At 42.0% G+C, this 19,366-nt stretch overlaps 1 protein-coding gene across 3 annotated transcripts in view; it reads right to left on the bottom strand.

Annotated features, from left to right (window-relative positions):
* SPIDR (scaffold protein involved in DNA repair) overlaps positions 1-18,112 on the bottom strand; it is a 283,594-nt gene extending 265,482 nt beyond the window's left edge. For all 3 annotated transcript variants that reach the window (XR_015140875.1, XM_086337017.1, XM_086337023.1), the window contains exon 1: positions 18,034-18,112. Coding sequence is in view for 1 of the 3 variants with exons in the window: in XM_086337017.1 (XP_086193143.1) it covers positions 18,034-18,066 (33 nt within the window). In the remaining 2 variants the exon portion in view is untranslated. The remainder of the gene's footprint in view (positions 1-18,033) is intronic.
* Between the last annotated feature and the right edge of the window lie 1,254 nt (positions 18,113-19,366).

The raw sequence follows: 19,366 nt of genomic DNA, 5'->3' as shown, positions 1-19,366 counted from the left end.
GCACCATCTGATACAAAAACAAAGCGTATGGCAAAATCCAAAACCAATTCAAGAAAAACTATAAACAAACTACAAGTAGAGATAAACTTCCTCAACCGAAGAGCAACTACCACAAACCTTCAGCTCACACCATACTCAACCAGGAAAGAATGAATGCTTTCCCCCTCAGATCAGTAACAAGTAAGGATGTCCACTCTCATCACTTCTTCAACATGGTACCGGAAGCTATAGTGAAGTGAAAGTGAAAGTTGCTCAATCGTGTCCAACTCTTTTGCAACCCCATGGACTATATAGTCCTTGGAATTCTCCAGGCCAGAATACTGGAGTGGGTAGCCTTTCCCTTCTCCAGGGGATCTCCCCAACCCAGGGATTGAACCCAGGTCTCCCGCAGGCAGATTCTTTACCAGCTGAGCCACAACTGGAAGCTAAAGCTGCTGCAATAAGACCAGGAGATGGGGTGGGAGGCAGGCGGTGAAGGATGGCTTTTAGAACACACAGCTTGAAAAAGAAAAAAGAAAAACAACAGAGACATTATAGTCTATGTAGAAAATCCCACGAAATCTACCCCCCACAATGACCAGTACTAGTAAGTGAGTGGAGTGAGGCTACAGGATATAACATCAATGCACGAAAACCAATCCATTTTTAAATACTAGCAATAAACATATACAAACTGAAATTAAAAACAGAATACAATTTATAATCACACCAAAGGAAATGAAATATTAAGCATAAACTTACCAAAATATGTACAGAATCTACAGGCTAAAAAATTCAAAATGCTGATGAAAGAACCTAAAGAAAGATTAATAAACAGAGAAACATGAACTAGGAGACTCACAGGCATCTATCTGGTCCAGACTGATCTATAGTTTGAGTTCATTTCCTGTCAAAATTCCAGAAAGTACTTTATAGATATTGCCAGGCTATTCTGAAACTTTCAGTGAAAGCCACAGGCCCTAGAAAAGCTAAAACTATTTGAAGAAGAATGAAGTAGAAAGTCACTCTATCAGATGTCAAGGCTTATTACGTAACTCCAATAATCAAGACAATACATTTGGCAAAGAGACAGACATGTAGATGACTAGACTGCTTCAGAAACCCAGAAGTAAAAACCAAAGTGCAATTGGTTTCTGACAAACACACAAAAGCAATTCAGTGGAGAAAGGAATAGACTTTCAGTAAATGGTACTGGACAACAGAACATCCATAGACCAAAAAATTAAAATTAAAAAAAAAAAAACCCTAAACTGCTCACCTTATATGAAAATTAACCTAGACTTTATGGGAAAACCATGTAAACTTTTTGGCCAATCTAATATGTAACAAACTTAAACATAAACTATTAAATGGCAAAGCTGTTTGTGAAAAAAAAAAAAAATCTTTAGGTTCTATGGCTAGGCAAAGAGTGTATATAAATTTGATAGCAAAAGCACAAACTAGCAAATGGACATTGTAAAAATTTTAAAATGTTGCTCTGATAGAAGATATTTGGTAACAACATGTCCAACAAGGGACTAATATCTAGAATATTTTTAAAACACTCAAAATTCAGCAATATCCAAAAAAAAAAAAAAATTGATTTAAAAATGGGTAAAAGACAAAACGTGGTCCATTTGAGACTGAAATGGCAGTCCATTCCAGTATTCTTGCCTGGGAAATCCCATGGAAAGAGGAGCCTGGCAGGCTAAGGTCCATGGAGTCACAAAGACACGACTTCGCTTCTAAGCAACAGCAAAAGACATGAACAGATATTTTGCAAAGAAGATAGACAGATGGTAAATAAGCACATAAAAACACATTCAACATTACTAGCCATCATGGCAATACAAAGTCAAGTCACAATGAGTTATCTGCACACACCTATAAAAATAGCTAAAATAAAATTGTGATGGACAAACTTCCAGAATAAGAGAATAACAACCTCTAAAAACCCATTCCTCCATAAGAGGAATAATAATAGTGGCAAAAAATAATCTAATTAATTAATTAACTAATTTTTTTCAAATTAATTTAATTTTTCAAAACTTTGGAAATTAACCACAGGCTCATAATCTGAACAGCATTCACTCAAAAAAAACAGCTTAATATCAGCAAGAACAGTGAACTTTTGGTGTTTTAACTTGCCCTCATCTCATACCCCCTCTTTAGCTCCATGGCAGCCTTGAAAAACAGCAGCCTCACAGCCCGGGTAGCTGTGTAGACTGATAGCCCAGCAGCCATAGGAGAGAGCAAACTGGGCTTGCAGCTGTCAAAAAGGCTGCTTCCTCAGAGTACTATCCCTACCTGAACTGCCCGACAGCTAGTGGAGAAAAAAAAAAAACTACTCACAGAAATTACCGTAATTTGCTCTAACTCAGAGCTCACTCAGTGGGAAAGCCCTACCATCAGAGCATTTGTCTAAAACAATTGACAGCAATTAATTAATATTATAGCTGCCTGAGACAGAAACAGTGGATTAAGAAATCACACTGACAAAAAATACTAAAGGAATATCTGAAGAATGAGATGTCCATAGGCAGCACTGAAGAGCTGACACCTTCAGGGGATCTGGAACGCTATTTGTGTTTGAAGGGCTGTGTGTATGCCCAGGAAACCCTGAGAAGACCCTAGTACCTCAGGATTGAGGCCCTGCACAGAGTTACATGCCAAGCGTGTGAGTGTGTGTGCGTGCTCAATTATGTATAACTCTTTGCAATCTCATGGATTGTAGCCCACCCGGCTTCTCTGTCCATGGAATTTTCCAGGCAAGAACACTGGAAAGTCAAAGTGTTAGTCACTCAGTCATGTTCGACTCTTTGTGACCCCAAGGAGGGTGGCCCGCCTGGCCCTCTGTCCATGGAATTCTCCATGCAAGAATGCTGGAGTAGGTAGCCATTCCCTTCTCCAAGGGATCTTCCTGACCCAGGGATCTAACTCATGTCTCCTGCACTGCAGCCAGATTCTTTACAGTCTGAGCCACCAGGGAAGCCCCATAGGAAAGATAAGTTTCATTAAAATAGGCAAGAGGTTTGAATAGTCATTCACAATGGTGGTGGTTTAGTCACTAAGTCGTCTTACTCTTGTGACCCATGGACAATAGCCTGCCAGGCTCCTCTGTCCACAGTATTCTCCAGGCAAGAATACTGGAGTGGGTTATCATTTCCTTCTCCAGGGGATCTTCCCTGACCCAAGAATCAACCTCGAGTCTCCTGCATTGCAGGCAGATTCTTTAACGTTAACCACCGTGAGCCCTAAGGATACTGGAGTGGGTTGCCATTTTCTCCTCCAGGGGATAGTCGGTTATAAATTGCCAGAGTACAGAAGGCATGTATCAACATACAGTGAGTTCCTCAGTAAGACTGATGGACTTATTGGCTCAAAGCATTTAAAGAAATCTCTGTCCAATAACTCATAGACAAGTAAACTAACAATGGAGTGTCTTCAGCAGCTACACATGACAGAAAATTTTCCTCAGATTTTTGGCATTTACCTCAAACAGCCACTAATACCACATTTTATGCAGTCTGTGGGTCCGGGTTCACAGGACACAGGTTGGGACTGCAAGGCTCCTTTACCTCCAGCTCAAGGCGATGGCAATCTTCTCCTTGCCCCTTAATGGACCCAGCAGGAAAAGCTGGAGGTACCCCTTTTCCTGGGGGAAATATGAACATCACAAAACCAGACTAGGAGGGTCATCTCAAGCATTGGCAGGCTGGTTCTTTTCCACTAGTGCCACCTGGGAATCCCTAAACAAAATAAATAGCAATAACAAACCAAAAATATCCTCTGGAAAGGGGGTGGGAGAACTCAATGTTCAGAGTGGTCACTATATTCTAAATGCCTGGTTTTCAACAAAAAATTGTGAGACACATGAAGAAATAGGATGCAGTCAAGTCAAAAAAAATTGTACCTGAGGGAGGCCAGAAGTTGGATGCACTAGACAAAAACTTTAAAATAGTTCTGTAAATATGCTCAAAGGAAAAAAAAAAAAAAAAAAGGAAATTGTCTTAAAACGTTAAAAGAAAACACCTCAGCAAATAGAGAATATAAAGCCATAACAATTATTCTTTAGAAAAAAAGGAAAAAAAACACAACAATAAAACAGAAATTCAAGATTTAAATAGTACAATAACTGAAATAAGATCTCAAGTGGGGCTCTATAGCAGATTTGTGCTAGCAGAAAAAAAAAGTCATCAACCTTTAAGATAGGAAAATTGAGCATATCCGAGGTGAAGAACAGAAAGAAAATAGAATGAAGAAAAATGAACAGAACAATGAAAGCAGTAGAAACAGTATTTCAAGAAATACAGACCAAAATCTTCCCAAATTTGATGAGCTATTAAATATATACCCAAGAAACTCAAAAAACTCTTGAGGATAAACTCAAAGAGACCAACTATAAACACATCGTGTCAACTGAAAGACAAAGAGAAATCATAAAAGCACAAGAGAAAAACGACTCACTGTGTAAAAGGACCCTTAGTAAGATTAACAGCTAACTGTCCACAAGAAATCATGAAGACCCTTCAAACAAACAGCAGCAGAATACATTCTTCTCACACACAGAGGAAAACTTCTCCTAGACAGAACAAGCCTCCATACACTGTAAAGGAGTGAGATCATATTATTACTATTCGTAAGACAATAATGGCAGAAAGTGAAGAAGAACTAAAGAGCCTCTTGATGAAAGTGAAAGAGGAGAGTGAAAAAGTTGGCTTAAAGCTAAACATTCAGAAAACTAAGATCATGACATCTGGTCCCATCACTTCATGGCAAATAGATGCAGAAACAGTGGAAACAGTGGCTGACTTTATTTTTCTGGGCTCCAAAATCACTACAGATGATAACTGCAGCCATGAAATTAAAAGATGCTTACTCCTTGGAAGGAAAGTTATGACCAACCTAGACAGCATATTAAAAAGCAGAGACATTACTTTGTCAACAAAGGTCCATCTAGTCAAGGCTATGGTTTTCTCATGTGTAGTCATGTGTGGATTTGAGAGTTGGACTGTGAAGAAAGCTGAGCACCAACGAATTGATGCTTTTGAACTGTGGTGTTGGAGAAGACTCTTGAGAGTCCCTTGGACTGCAAGGAGATCCAACCAGTCCATCCTAAAGGAGATCAGTCCTGGGTGTTCACTGGAAGGACTGATGTTAAAGCTGAAACTCCAGTACTTTGGCCACCTCATGCGAAGGGTTGGCTCATTGGAAAAGACTCTGATGCTGGGAGGGATTGGGGGCAGGAGGAGAAGGGGACGACAGAGGATGAGATGGCTGGATGGCATCACTGACTCAAAGTACATGAGTTTGGGTGAACTCCAGGAGTTGGTGATGGACAGGGAGGCCTGGCATGCTGTGGTTCATGGGGTCGCAAAGAGTCGGACATGACTGAGCGACTGAACTGAACTGAAGACAACAATACAATTAAATTAACAACAGAAATAAAACTGCAAAGATCACAAAAATGTGGAAATTAAACAAAAGACTCCTAAATACCCATTGGATCAAAGACAGAATCACAAGAAAAATTAGAAGACACTATGAGAAAAATGAAAAAATAAAATAGATAAAACTTGTGGATGTAGAAAAAGCAGCATTTACAGAGAAATTTATAGCCCTAAATACCTATTTTTAAAAAGAAGGCCTTAAAGTAACAGCTTAACCTTTCATCTTAGAAAACTAGAAAAAAAGAGCAAGTAATACAAAGCAAGCTGAAAGAAGGAAATGAGAACAATTAGGCAGAAATAAAATAGAAAACAGAACAACAAAGAATATAACCAAAAGTTGATTCCTTGAAAAGACCAAACTGACAGGTCTTGAGACTTCCCTGGTGGTCCTGTGGCTAAGACTCTGTGCTCCCAATGCAGGGGACCCAAGTTCAATCCCTGGTCAAAGAATTAGATCCTGCATGTCTCAACTAAAGATTCCTTACAGCCAAATAAATAAACAAAAATCAATATGAAAAACATTTTTAAAAACTGACAAAACTTTAGCTAAACTGACAAGAAAAAATAGGGACAGAGAGAAGATTCAAATTGCAAAAATAAGAAATGAAAGAAGAGAAGCACTACCAAACTAAGGATTATATAAAACACTATAAGATTATCCAAAATCACTGCAGATGGTGACTGAAGCTATGAAATTAAAAAATGCCTACTCCTTGGAAGAAAAGCTATGACCAACCTAGACAGCATATTAAAAAGCAGAGACATTACTTTGCCAACAAAGGTCCATCTAGTCAAAGCTATGGTTTTTCCAGTGGTCATGTATGGATGTGAGAGTTGGACCATAAAGAAACCTGAGCAGCAAAGAACTGATGCTTTTGAACTGCGGTGTTGGAGAAGACTCTTGAGAGTCCCTTGGACAGCAAGGAGATCCAACCAATCAATCCTAAAGGAAATCAGTCCTGAATATTCATTGGAAGGACTGAGGCTGAAGCTGAAACTACAATCCTTTGGCCACCTGATGCGAAGAACTGACTCTTTAGAAAAGACCCTGAGGCTGAGAAAGACTGAAGGCAGGAGAAGAAGACAACAGAAGATGAGATGGTTGGATGGCATCACCGACTCGATGGACATGAGTTTGAGCAAGGTCCAGGAGTTGGTGATGGACAGGGAAGCCTGGCGTGCTGCAGTCCATGGGGTTGCAAAGAGTTGGATACAACTGAGAGACTGACTGACAAGAGAGAAACATGAAAAAGCCACATGCTGAAAATATGGATAACTACCATACAGCAGACAAACTCCTAGAAAGACACAACTAGCAAAACTGACTCAAGGAAAAATAAAAAAACTGAACAGACATAACAAATGGATTGAATGAGTAATTTAGAAGCTTACCACAAAGAAAAGCAAGGCTCACATGGCTATGCTGATAATTTATACCAAACATGTAAAAACCCATTAATAGCAATGCTTCATAAACTCCTAATTCATACTATGAAATCCAATATCCTTATAACAAAACCAAAGACATCACAAAAAACTACAGGCCATTATTACTTATGAATACAGATGCAAAAATCCTCAACAAGATACTAACATACTGAATCCAGCAGCATATACAAAGGAATATACACAGTGACCAATAGGGATCTTCCCCTTAGCGATGCAAGATTTATGCCACATCCAAAACCAATCAATATACTGTATCAATATAATCAAGGGGAAAAAAAAAAACAGGATCAACAGGAAAACAACTTACAAAAGCCAACATCCTTCCATGATATTAGCGTTCTAAATAGAACTCAGAGAGCATCATACACAATAACACAATAATAAAATACTGAATGCTTTCTCCTTAGGATAAGGATCAAGAAAAGGATGCCAGCCCTCACCACTTACATTCAAGATTGTACTAGAGGTTCTGGTCATGGCAATTAGGGAAGGAGAAGAAATAAAAGACATTCAAATTGGAAAGGAAGAAGTAAAACTACCTCTGAATATTCAGAGATAATATAGTCATCCCTGGGGCTTCCCAAGTGGTACACTGATAAAGAATCCATCTGCTAATGCAGGAGATGCAAGAGAAGAGGGTTCGAGCCCTAAGTTGGGAAGATCCCCTGGAGGAGGAAATGGCAACCCACTCCAGTATTCTTGCTTGGAAAATCCCATGGACAAAAGAACCTGGTGGGTTGGAAACAGTCAAACATGACTGAGCACACTAAAGTCAAAAGAAGGCAGTGACAAGTACTGACATGCATGGGAAAAATTAGAATCCTCATTCCGTGCTGGTGAGACTATAAAACATGTGAACTGACAAAAAAAACATGGTCCACTGGAGAAGGGAATGGCAAACCACTTCAGTATTCTTGCCTTGAGAACCCCATGAACAGCATGAAAAGGCAAAAACACAGGACACTGAAAGATGAATGCCCCAGGCCGGTAGGTGCCCAATGTGCTATTGGAGACGAGTGGAGAAATAGCCCCAGGAAGAACAAAGAGGCTGAACCAAAGTGAAAACAGCGCCCAGCTGTGGATGTGACTAGTGATGGAAGTAAAACCCAATGCTATAAAGAACAATATTGCATAGGAAGCTGGAATGTCAGGTCCATGAATTAAGGTAAATTGGAAGTGGCCAAACAGGCGGCGGCAAGAGTGAACATTGACATTTCAGGAATCAGTGAGCTAAAATGGACCGAAATGGGCAAATTTAATTCAGATAACCATTATATCTACTACTGTGGGCATGAATCCTTTAGAAGAAATAAAGTAGCCCTCATAGTCAACAAAAGAGTGAGTCTGTAATGCAGTGCTTGGTTACAATCTCGAAAACAACAGAATGATCTCTGTTTCCAAAGCAAACCATTCAATATCACAGTAATCCAAGTCTATGCCCCAACCACTAATGCTGAAGAACATGAAGTTGAACAGTCCAATGAAGACCTACAAGACCTTCTAGAAATAACAGCAAAAAAGATGTGCTTTTCATGATAGGGGACTGGAATGCAAAAGTAGGAAGTCAAGAGATATTTGGAGTAACAGGCAAATTTGGCCTGGGAGTACAAAATGAAGGAGTGCGAAGGTTGACAGAGTTTTGCCAAGCAAACACACTGGTCATAGCAAACACCCTCTTCCAACAACACACGAGACAACTCTACACATGGACATCACCAGATAGTGAATACCAAAATCAGATTGACTATATTCTTTGCAGATGAAAATGGAGAACCCCTATACATTCAGCAAAACAAGACCAGGAGCTGACTGGCTCAGATCATGAACTCATTGCCAAATTCAGACTTAAACTGAAGAAACTAGGGAAAACCACTAGACGGTCCAGGTATGACCTAAATCAAAACCCGTATGACTATACAGTAGAAGTGACAAATAGACTCACCTGACTTTGAGTAAACTCCAGGAGTTGGTGATGGACAAGGAAGCCTGGCATGCTGCAGTCCATGGGGTCGCAAAAAGTTGGACATGACTGAGCAACTGAACTGAACTGAACTGATTAGATCTGATAGACAGAGTCCCTGAAGAACTATGGGTGGAGGTTCATGATATTTGTACTGAAGACAGTGATCAAAACCATCCCCAAGAAAAAGAAAGGCAAAATGGTTGTTGGAGGAGGCTGTACAAGTAGCTGAGAGAAGAAGCTAAAGGCAAAGGAGAAAAGGAAAGATATACCCATCTGAATACATAGTTCCAAAGAATAGCAAGGAGAGATATGAAAGCCTTCCTCAGTGATCAATACAAAAAAATAGAGGAAAACAATAGAATGGGAAGGACTAGAGATCTCTTCAAGAAAATATAAAATACCATGGGAACATTTCATGCTAAGATTAGCATAATAAAGGACAGAAACAGTATGGACCTAAGAGAAGCAGAAGATACTAAGAAGAGGTGGCAAGAATACACAGAAAAGCTATATAAAAAGATCTTAATGACCCAGATAACCACGATGGTGTTCACATAGAGCCAGACATCATGGAATACAAAGTCAGGTGGACCTTAGGAAGCATCACTATGAACAAAGCTAGTGGAGGTGGTGGAATTCCAGCTGATAAAGTAGTATGAACCTACACATGTCCCAAAATTGTACAGAACTAAACACACACACAATACATACACAGACACACATCTAGGGAGATTTGAATAAGGCAGTCGGATTGTATTCAGGTCAATATATTGGTGGTGATACTGTACTACAGTTTTGCACAGTGTCACCAATGGGACAAACTGGATAAAGAATAGATGAGATCTCTGTTATTCTTTACAACTGTATGTGCTTCTACAAATATCGCAGTTTTAAAGACAGACTGCCTACAGGGTCAGGACTAAGTGGAGAAAAGACCAGTGCAATGATTTCTAGTTTTCATGAGAAATTTTTTCATACTACTTTATCTTATCTATGTATGCTTGACTTAAAAGAAAATATTTTTCCTTTACACAGGGATGTATGTGAAGTACCTGTCATATGAAAAGTCTTCAATGGATTTTAGGGGCTTCCCTGGTGGCTCAGAGGTTAAAGCATCTGCCTCTAATGCAGGAGACCTGGATTCGATCCCTGGGTCGGGCAGATCCCCTGGAGAAGGAAATGGCAACCCACTCCAGTATTCTTGCCTGGAGAATCCCAAGGAATTACTACTAAGTCATCCAGTGGCATTACCAAGAGCTAAAACTGGAACCATAAGGTATATACCCAAAGATAACTATAAGAGAATCTCTCACCATCACTGAAGAGAGATTAAAACTAAGCCCTCTTCCTATTCCTTGTTCAACAAGTTGAGTCAACAATCCCAGGGAAAGTCAAAGGCAAAACAGTAGAGGTTTCACAATAGTATCTAAAAGATACTTTCATTATCATGGTGTTTTATTAATTGCTTTCATTATCACTGACAGTAATTGAACACTTATATGCTCAGTATATCATTTCATGCATTCTCATCATTTAACCCTCATACCAACATTGCAAGGCAGGTATTATCCCCATTTTATAGACAAAGAAGCTACAACTTAGAAATGCTGGGTATATTGTGCTGGTCAGAGAGCTAGTAAGCAATATGTCAGGATTTTCTCCCATGTATGTCTAATTCCCAGAAATAAAGACTCTAGCCACTCCACATTATCTCACTTTAACAAAACTGTCCCTCATAAAGGTACATACCGGCATCTGGGCTTCTGACTGGGTTGAATACCTGGGAATTCACTGGGACTTATGAGTCTCAAGCCCAATCACACTGTCATCACCAGCCTCCCTAGTCATGAAGGCTCTTCTGCCACTCTGCACTCATGGCCAACGACTTCAGGGTGGCCTTTCAAGTGTTAGGACTCCTACCCTTCTACCAGTTCACTTTACCAGTCACCAACCCACAGGGCTAGCATAAAAAGACCCGAAAAGAGAGCGACCCTCTTCAAATTTTCTTATTACTTGTCCTTGATCAATGCTGGTAAACAGTTTCCACTCTCTACTCCTCTACTCTTACACACACACGCTTACATATACACAAGTTCCACACTCAGGCTTGCCTTTACCTCTCCATGTCACCATCATAGCTCTGATCGTCTCATCTTCCCAAAGGGTAAAATGAGCCACCACGAAACTCAGCAGACCTCTCATCTACCGAGCTCTCCTTCTCCCCAGCAGTCCCAGAGGAAAAATGCTCCTGTTACCCAAAGCTGACTCCTTTCAGTAATACAACAGAAGCCAGGTCCTTACTTTCCCCTTGGCTCCTCCCCTCCTGCTTCAAAGAAGCCATGTTTCTCTTTCTTAAAAAAGGAAAAACTCTCTGAAATGAAGGGTACACTTCATTTAATTAATAATCACTATGTCCTTGACATTATACAAGAAGCACCAGAAATAAGGTTTTGTAATGAGGACCCAAAGGATTAGAGAAGCAGGGTATTATCAGAAAGATCTCTTTTATGATCTTACCAAGATACAGGTTTTCTTTCAGTGAGAAACAGAAGTGGGACACCCAGGATTGAGTCTGAGGGGGCAAAAGGAACTGTGAGAGTGAGGGTAGGATCAGGGGTTCTCAGGGGGCAAGCAACTGATAAAGGGTTTGTGGTCATTCATGGCTACTTAGCAAGGAAAGAAGACAAAGCATAAAGGGAATAAGAGTCATAGTACTTGAAAGAACAGTAAGAGCGGCTAAGGCAAGAGAGAAGGAAGAAGTAAAATACTCTGCAACTGACTGCCCTAAGCTCTCCCTGGGCCTTAAGTTTCATGTATCTGTGTATCCTAACATCAGGTTAAGAAACAACTAACTCTCCTCAAGCTTCCCATTTTTCACAGGTTCAACTTTTGAGTCAACTCTGATTCCTCCCTCTTCATCTTTCAAGAGATTTCAGGTGCTTAAATCTCATCTTCCTTTTTTTAAATCTATCTACTCAGTCCTTTCCCAATACTATTTCCAATTTTACCATGTTAGTTCAGGCCCATATCAACTTTCCTTTTAAGAGTCCAGAAAGATTTATATATCTTGCTAAAAATCATATAATTAGTTAGTTGGAGAGCTGAGGCTGGTACCGAAGTCTTCTGACCAGATTATTTCCCCAATCTGCAATATTTGCATATCTCATGACCCAGATAACCATGATGGTGTGATCACTCACCTAGAACCAGACATCCTGGAATGTGAAGTCAAGTGGACCTTAGAAAGCATCACTACGAACAAAGCTAGTGGAGGTGATAGAATTACAGGTTTTCAAATTTCAGATTTCAAATTGAAATTTCAAATCCTAAAAGAAGATGCTGTGAAAGCACTTCACTCAATATGCCAGCAAATCTGGAAAACTCAGTAGTGGCCACAAGACTAGAAAAAGGTCACTTTTCATTCCAATCCCAAAGAAAGGCAATGCCAAACAAAGAATGCTCAAACTACCGCACAACTGCACTCATCTTCCATGCTAGCAAAGTAATGCTCAAAATTCTCCAAGCGAGGCTTCAACAGTATGTGAACCGTGAACTTCCAGATGTTCAAGCTGGATTTAGAAAAGGCAGAGGAAACAGAGATCATATTGCCAAGGTCCACTGGATCATCAAAAAAGCAAGAGAGTTCCAGAAAAACATTTACTTTTGCCTTATTGACTATGCTAAAGCCTTTGACTGTGTGGATCACAACAAACTGTAGAAAATTCTTCAAGAGATGGGAATACCAGACCACCTGACCTGCCTCTTGAGAAATCTGTATGCAAGTCAAGAAGCAACAGTTAGAACTGGACATAGACCAACCTAGATAGCATATTAAAAAGCAGAGACATTACTTTACCAACAAAGGCCTGTCTAGTCAAAGCTATGGTTTTCCCAGTAGTCATGTATGGATGTGAGAGTTGGACTATAAAGAAAGCTGAGCGCCGAAGAATTGATGCTTTTGAACTGTGGTGTTGGAGAAGACTCTTAAGAGTTCCTTGGAAAGCAAGGAGATCCAACCAGTCCATCCTAAAGGAAATCAGTCCTGAATATTCATTGGAAGGACTGATGCTGAAGCTGAAATTCCAATACTTTGGCCACCTGATGTGAAGAACTGACTCACTGGAAAAGACCCTGATGCTGGGAAAGATTGAAGGCAGGAGGATAAAGGGATGACAGAGGATGAGATGGTTGAATGGCATCACTGACACGATGGACATGAGTTTGAGTAAGCTCTGGGAGTTGGTGATGGACAGGGAAGCCTGGCGTGTTGCAGTCCATGGGGTCACAAAGAGTCAGATACAACTGAGCTCCTGAACTGACTGACTGCAGCCCAAAATAAAACTATCATGCAGTCAATAAGAAGTAAAATGATGCTTAAGCAAAGGAATGTGTGTGTGTGCTCACTCGTGTCCGACTCTTTGCCACCTCATGGACTGTAGCCTACCAGGCTCCTCTGTCCATGGGATTCTCCAAGCAAGAATACTAGAAGGGTTGCCATTTCCTTCTCCAGAGGATCTTCATGATCCAGGGACTGACCCTGCATCTCTTCGGTCCCCCACATTGGCAGGGGGATTCTTTACCACTAGTGCCACGTGGGAAGCACAGGAATTATACATATTTAATTACACATAATTAAAGTGGTTCCTATGGGAAAGGATCTCAGAAGATGGAATGGGAGTATGCTACCTGTTACACACAAACACTCCATGCATAAAGTATTTACTCTGTACCCAATCTAGGAAGAAATGAAAAAAAAAAAAAAGAAAAAATCCTGGAGCAAAACTATCCTGATAGCCAGTCTCTAAGATAGCATCCTATGATCCCCCACTTGGTGTTCACAACCTCTACAGTTCCCTCTCACACTATCAGTTTGATCTATGTGATTAATAGAAAATATGGTATGTCACTTCAGAAATTATGTTATTAAAGACACCAGGGTCTCTTAGAAAGAAAGCCAGTTACCATGTCATGAGCTGCCTTATGGAAGTGGCCAGGAACTGACACTTGCCAAGAAGTACACGCATGAGCTTAGAAACAGATTCTCCAGCTGTGATGACCCTTGACTCCAACTTGATGACACCCTGAACTAGAACCACACAGCTGAACCATTCCCAATCCCTGACCTTCAGAAACTGTATCAGAAAACAAACATTTTTTAAGCTGCTTTGGTTTTGAGTCAAATCTGTTATATCAACAATAGTTAACTAATACAATTAAAAAAAAATGATAAGGTCTCGAAAACTAATAGAATGACTAGGGGAAAAAGTGAGTATTAGGTCAAAAACACGAATATTTCTAAGTGAAGATGTAGTGTAATTGCCCAACATTAATCATTTGACTGCCAAGTGGCATCCACTTCAGAAGTCCAACCTGAATAAAAGTATCCCGCAGGACTGGCCACAGGGGCACGGTCTGCTCCTGGTCAGCTGTACTCCAAAACAACAAGGCAAGGACTAGCCTGCCTCCACACATGGAGGTCCCGATTTCAAAAAGCCCTGGTAACCTACATAAATGACCGTCTGAGTGACCCTCCTTCTCCATTCCTGCACCCTGATCCCTGCTATTGCTTTAAACTAGCCAATGAAGAGTGAGCACACGAAACTCTAGACACCTAGCCCTCAGACCCTAATAAAGGCAGACCCAGGTGCACCTCCCTCTCTCCCTCTGTGTCTCTCTGCCTCTGACCTCACTGTGCAGCCCCTGGGTGTACCACGTACCCTTCAGGATCTGTGAGCAATGAATCTTGTTTCTCAGAGTCCCCTGATGGTTTCTGCTGAAGTGCATCCTGAGGTCATAATTAGAATGGTTGGTTCAGCCACGAACCTGGAGGGGATGGGATGGGGTAGGGGAGGCCTTTGGAACACACCAGAGTAACCCTGGCCAGAGTTCTTCAACTGTTTCCACAGCCACTCACCTGTGTGCACAGGGTTCAAGAAGAAAGAAATGAGAAAACTGTAGAAGAAGCCTTAGAGGAAGCAGTTAGTACCAGATGTCTGTGCATTACCAAAGTAACCAGAATAAACCAAAACCTAACAGCTGGAAAGCCACATTGAACATGCCTTCCCAGTCCCATTAGACTAGTGGCCTTTCTCCAAAGCACCTTATAAACAGTTTCCCTTCACAGGGAGAACACCCTAAATTGGAGCCAAAGCTCCCCAGGCTGGACAAGGTCAAAAAGGCCCCGGCAGGGACTCTCATATAAGGCTTTTCTGGGGAAATAGTTATTTGAGCACTTAATTTACAAAGGAGAGTTGTGTCTATTAGAAAGTCAATCAACTTGTTCCCTACTGTCACAATTACCGGAGGCTACTGTAGGGGAAATTAGAAAGGGATGCCTCAAGTTCAGGGGAGCCCCTGGGCCTGTTTATTATCAGTGTTCTTCTCCTTCTGCTTACCAGATTGTTTAACTGTGAGCCATTCGGGGGCCGTTGTTCTTCTGATCTTAACATATCTAATATATGCCCCAAAGATCTTTCCTTTGTGACAGATGAAATATTTCCCATTTTTATAAGTTTTATAACATCAAAACACAAAAGACGCACACAAATTCCAACAAAAATGGTATGAACAGATTCTAGCATCGATGCATACAGATCAATCAATTCCCAAATCAGGTAAATAAATTTAACTTACAAAACAAATGAACTAATTTCAACTAGGCTGCTGCTGCTGCTGCTACTGTGTCGCTTTAGTCGTGTCCGACTCTGTGCGACCCCATAGACGGCAACCCACCAGGCTCCCCCGTCCCTGGGATTCTCCAGGCAAGAACACTGGAGTGGGTTGCCATTTCCTTCTCCAATGCATGAAAGTGAAAAGTGAAAGTGACATCACTCAGTCATGTCCAACTCTAGCGACCCCATGGACTGCAGCCTACCAGGCTCCTCCATCCATGGGATTTTCCAGGCAAGAGTACTGGAGTGGGGTGCCACTGCCTTCTCCATTAACTAGGCTACCCACCCCTAAAAGACCTAGCTCTCCAATGAACCAGTTCCAACTGAACCAATTCCCAAATCAGATAAAGAAATTTACCCTAATCAACAAATAAGCTAATTCAAACTAGGGTGGGCTTGCCCCACAAGAACTAGTTCCCCAGTGAACTGGTTCAGGGTAGCGTCCAACACTTCCCTTCTCCAACAGGGTACCCCAACCAAATTGGCTTGTCCCATGAAGGAAAAGCCCAACTTGAGAGGAAAATATGTTCCCGGACACTGGAGCGACTTATCCTCCAAAATTGAGCCCATCACTCTTAACAAAAAAGAACACATAAAACAAGTGGACCAACTGCACCCGCTACCGAATTGGGTAGACTTACAGAGGGAAGGCAATCAAGGCTTCAGTGGACAGCACAAGGGTAACCGAGGTGTCAGCGGACAGCGGGAAAGAAGTAGAAGCTTCAGAGGACAGCGATCAGGAGGTGGCAACAAAAGTAACAGATTCCAAAACAAAGGCCAGAAGTGGAGTTTTAATAACGCAGTTGGACAGTAACTCGAAGTAGAGGATTTATTTGGCAAAAACAGAACTATGTTCAGCAATGTGGAATTATTTTTCATACAAAGTTAAAAGCACATTGTATTTCCTTCCTGACCACTTGCCCAGTCCCCATCTTTTCAAGAGAGAAAAGCTTCATCTAAATTATTTCATCTGATTGATGACTGTCATTTATAACTTTATTGCTACTTTCGTCTTGGGTATTCTTTTGGAAAAGGTGTATGGATTCATTACATATTCTAATGTATTGTTTATAGATTATAAGATAAAGTCAAGCATGTATCTGCTGCTGCTACTGCTGCTGCTAAGTCGCTTCAGTCGTGTTCGACTCTGTGTGACCCCATAGACGGCAGCCCACCAGGCTCCCCTGTCCCTGGGATTCTCAAGGCAAGAACACTGGGGTGGGTTGCCATTTCCTTCTCCAATGCATGAAAGTGAAAAGTGAAAAGCGACCCCATGGACTGCAGCCTACCAGGCTCCTCTGTCCAAAAGTACTGGAGTGGGGTGACATTGCCTTCTCCATGTATCTGCTAATACTTTTTAAAGTGACCTGTCTTTATATGTAGAAATGTCTCTTAATAGTAAGCTTTCCTGGTGGCTCAGATGGTAAAGACTCTCCTGCAATGCAGGATCCCTGGGTCAGGAAGATCACTTGGAGAAGGAAATGGCAACCCACTCCAGTAATCTTGCCTGGAGAATTCCATGAACAGGGGAGCCTGGCAGGCTACAGTCCATGGGGTTGCAAAGAGTCAGGCATGACTGAGCAACTATCACTCATTCACACTATAAACAAAATCGAGTCCGTCAACTCTAGAAGTTTGTCAGTTCCTTGTCTCAACTGCCAAGAGCTGGGGGCAGCTGGTGCCACTTCAGGGAATCTTGAAGGAAAGAACCTCAGGACAGTTCTAGCAGCTGCTAGGGTCTTGCCCTAGTGTTCCCTGACCAGGGCCAGCTAGCCCCAAGCAGCTAGGCTCCCGGCTGGCTTGCCAAACTGTTACTGAATCCTAGCTCTCTCTGCTCTCCTAACAGGTTGATGAATTCGAGAGAGGAGGTGTTGAGGAAAGGAAACACACTTTATTCGGAAAGCAGCTGAGGAGACGATCGCAGGCTAGCACCTCAAAATAACCATTTTCTCGGGGTCTAGATGCCAGGTTCTTTTATAGATCAGAGATGGGCAGAGGTGAGGAAGCAAAGTAAAAAGGCCATTAATCTTGCACACATCTCCTAGAAAAGCAGGGGATGTGTTAATTTCTTCCTCCCTGCCATCTACAGGTAGACAGGGTTCTGAACAAAGGCACTTTAGTTAACAGTCAGGTAGAGGAGCAGGATTCTCTGAGGTAAGGTATTAAGTATGATTATAATAACAAAAGCAACAAAAAGCAAGTCATAGAAACAATTTCAACATGGAGTAAGAATTGGCTTCTTCTCTGCAACGGGGCAGGAGAGGCATCGCAGCAGGGACGAAGGTCTCCCAGACCCCCGACACCGCTGTCATGGTTCGACCAGGCAGAAACCCTGAACACCAGCGAGGCTCATGCATTATCGTTGCCCCAAGGCAGCGACCCTCGCTCTCCAGGAAGGCGGCCAGACGCAGGCGGCGTCCATTCCACAAACTTCCACCAGCCCAGAGCCCGCCATACGCGCCCCGCGGGTCCTCCAACATATGGAGACCAGGGAGACTGCGCCCACAAGCCCACAGCCTACCTTGGGGCCTCGAGACTGACCCCCACCGGGCATCTCCGGGCGCTTCCACCTCCTCAAGGGTGCACCGCCCTCTGAAGGCACCGGAAGGCCGTGAGTCGCAGAACCAACTCGGCGCGCCGGGCCGCACAGCGTGCTGCGATTGGCGGACTTTCGGGTAGGGGGCGGGGGTTCCTCGGACGCACCGCCCTACCGGCGCGAGCGTTGCGATTGGCAGATGCTCCGGCTGGGGGCGGGGCTTCTCCGGCGCACGGCCCCACCACCTCCCGGCGCCCCGCCTTGCCCTGCATTTGGATGCTCCTGGACTGGAATGCGAAAGTAGGAAGTAAAGAAACACCTGGAGTAACAGCAAATTTGGCCTTGGAATACGGAATGAAGCAGTGCAAAGACTAATAGAGTTTTACCAAGAAAATGCACTGGTCATAGCAAACACCCTTTTCCAACAACACAAGAGAAGACTCTACACTTGGACATCACCAGATGGTCAACACCGAAATCAGATTGATTATATTCTTTGCAGCCAAAAATGGAGAAGCTCTATACAGTCAGCAAAAACAAGACCAGGAGCTGACTGTGGCTCAGATCATGAACTCCTTATTGCCAAATTCAGACTGAAATTGAAGAAAGTAGGGAAAACCACTAGACCATTCAGGTATGACCTAAATCAAATCCCTTATGATTATACAGTGAAAGTGAGAAATAGATTTAAGGAACTAGATCTGATAGATAGAGTGCCTGATGAACTATGGACTGAGGTTCGTGACATTGTACAGGAGACAGGGATCAAGACCATCCCCATGGAAAAGAAATGCAAAAAAGCAAAATGGCTGTCTGAAGAGGCCTTAGAAATAGCTGTGAAAAGAAGAGAAGCAAAAAGCAAAGGAGAAAAGGAAAGATATAAGCATCTGAATGCAGAGTTACAAAGAATAGCAAGAAGAGATAAGAAAGCCTTCCTCAGCGATCAATGCAAAGAAATAGAGGAAAACAACAGAATGGGAAAGACTAGAGATCTCTTCCAGAAAACTAGAGATACCAAGGGAACATTTCATGCAAAGATGGGCTCAATAAAGGACAGAAATGGTATGGACCTAACAGAAGCAGAAGATATTAAGAAGAGGTGGCAGGAATACATAGAAGACCTGTACAAAAAGGATCTTCACTACCAAGATAATCACAATGGTGTGATCACTCACCTAGAGCCAGACATTCTGGAATGTGAAGTCAAGTGGGCCTTAGAAAGGATCACTACGAACAAAGCTAGTGGAGGTGATGGAATTCCAGTTGATCTATTTCAAATCCTGAAAGATAATGCTATGAAAGTGCTGCACTCACTATG

Source organism: Bos grunniens, chromosome 14 (assembly GCF_055505025.1).
Source record: "Bos grunniens cultivar Pamir isolate PY7600 chromosome 14, Bosgru_T2T1.0, whole genome shotgun sequence".
In the NCBI taxonomy this organism is placed as follows: Eukaryota; Metazoa; Chordata; class Mammalia; order Artiodactyla; family Bovidae; genus Bos; species Bos grunniens.
This window is presented reverse-complemented; position numbering and strand designations above follow the sequence as displayed.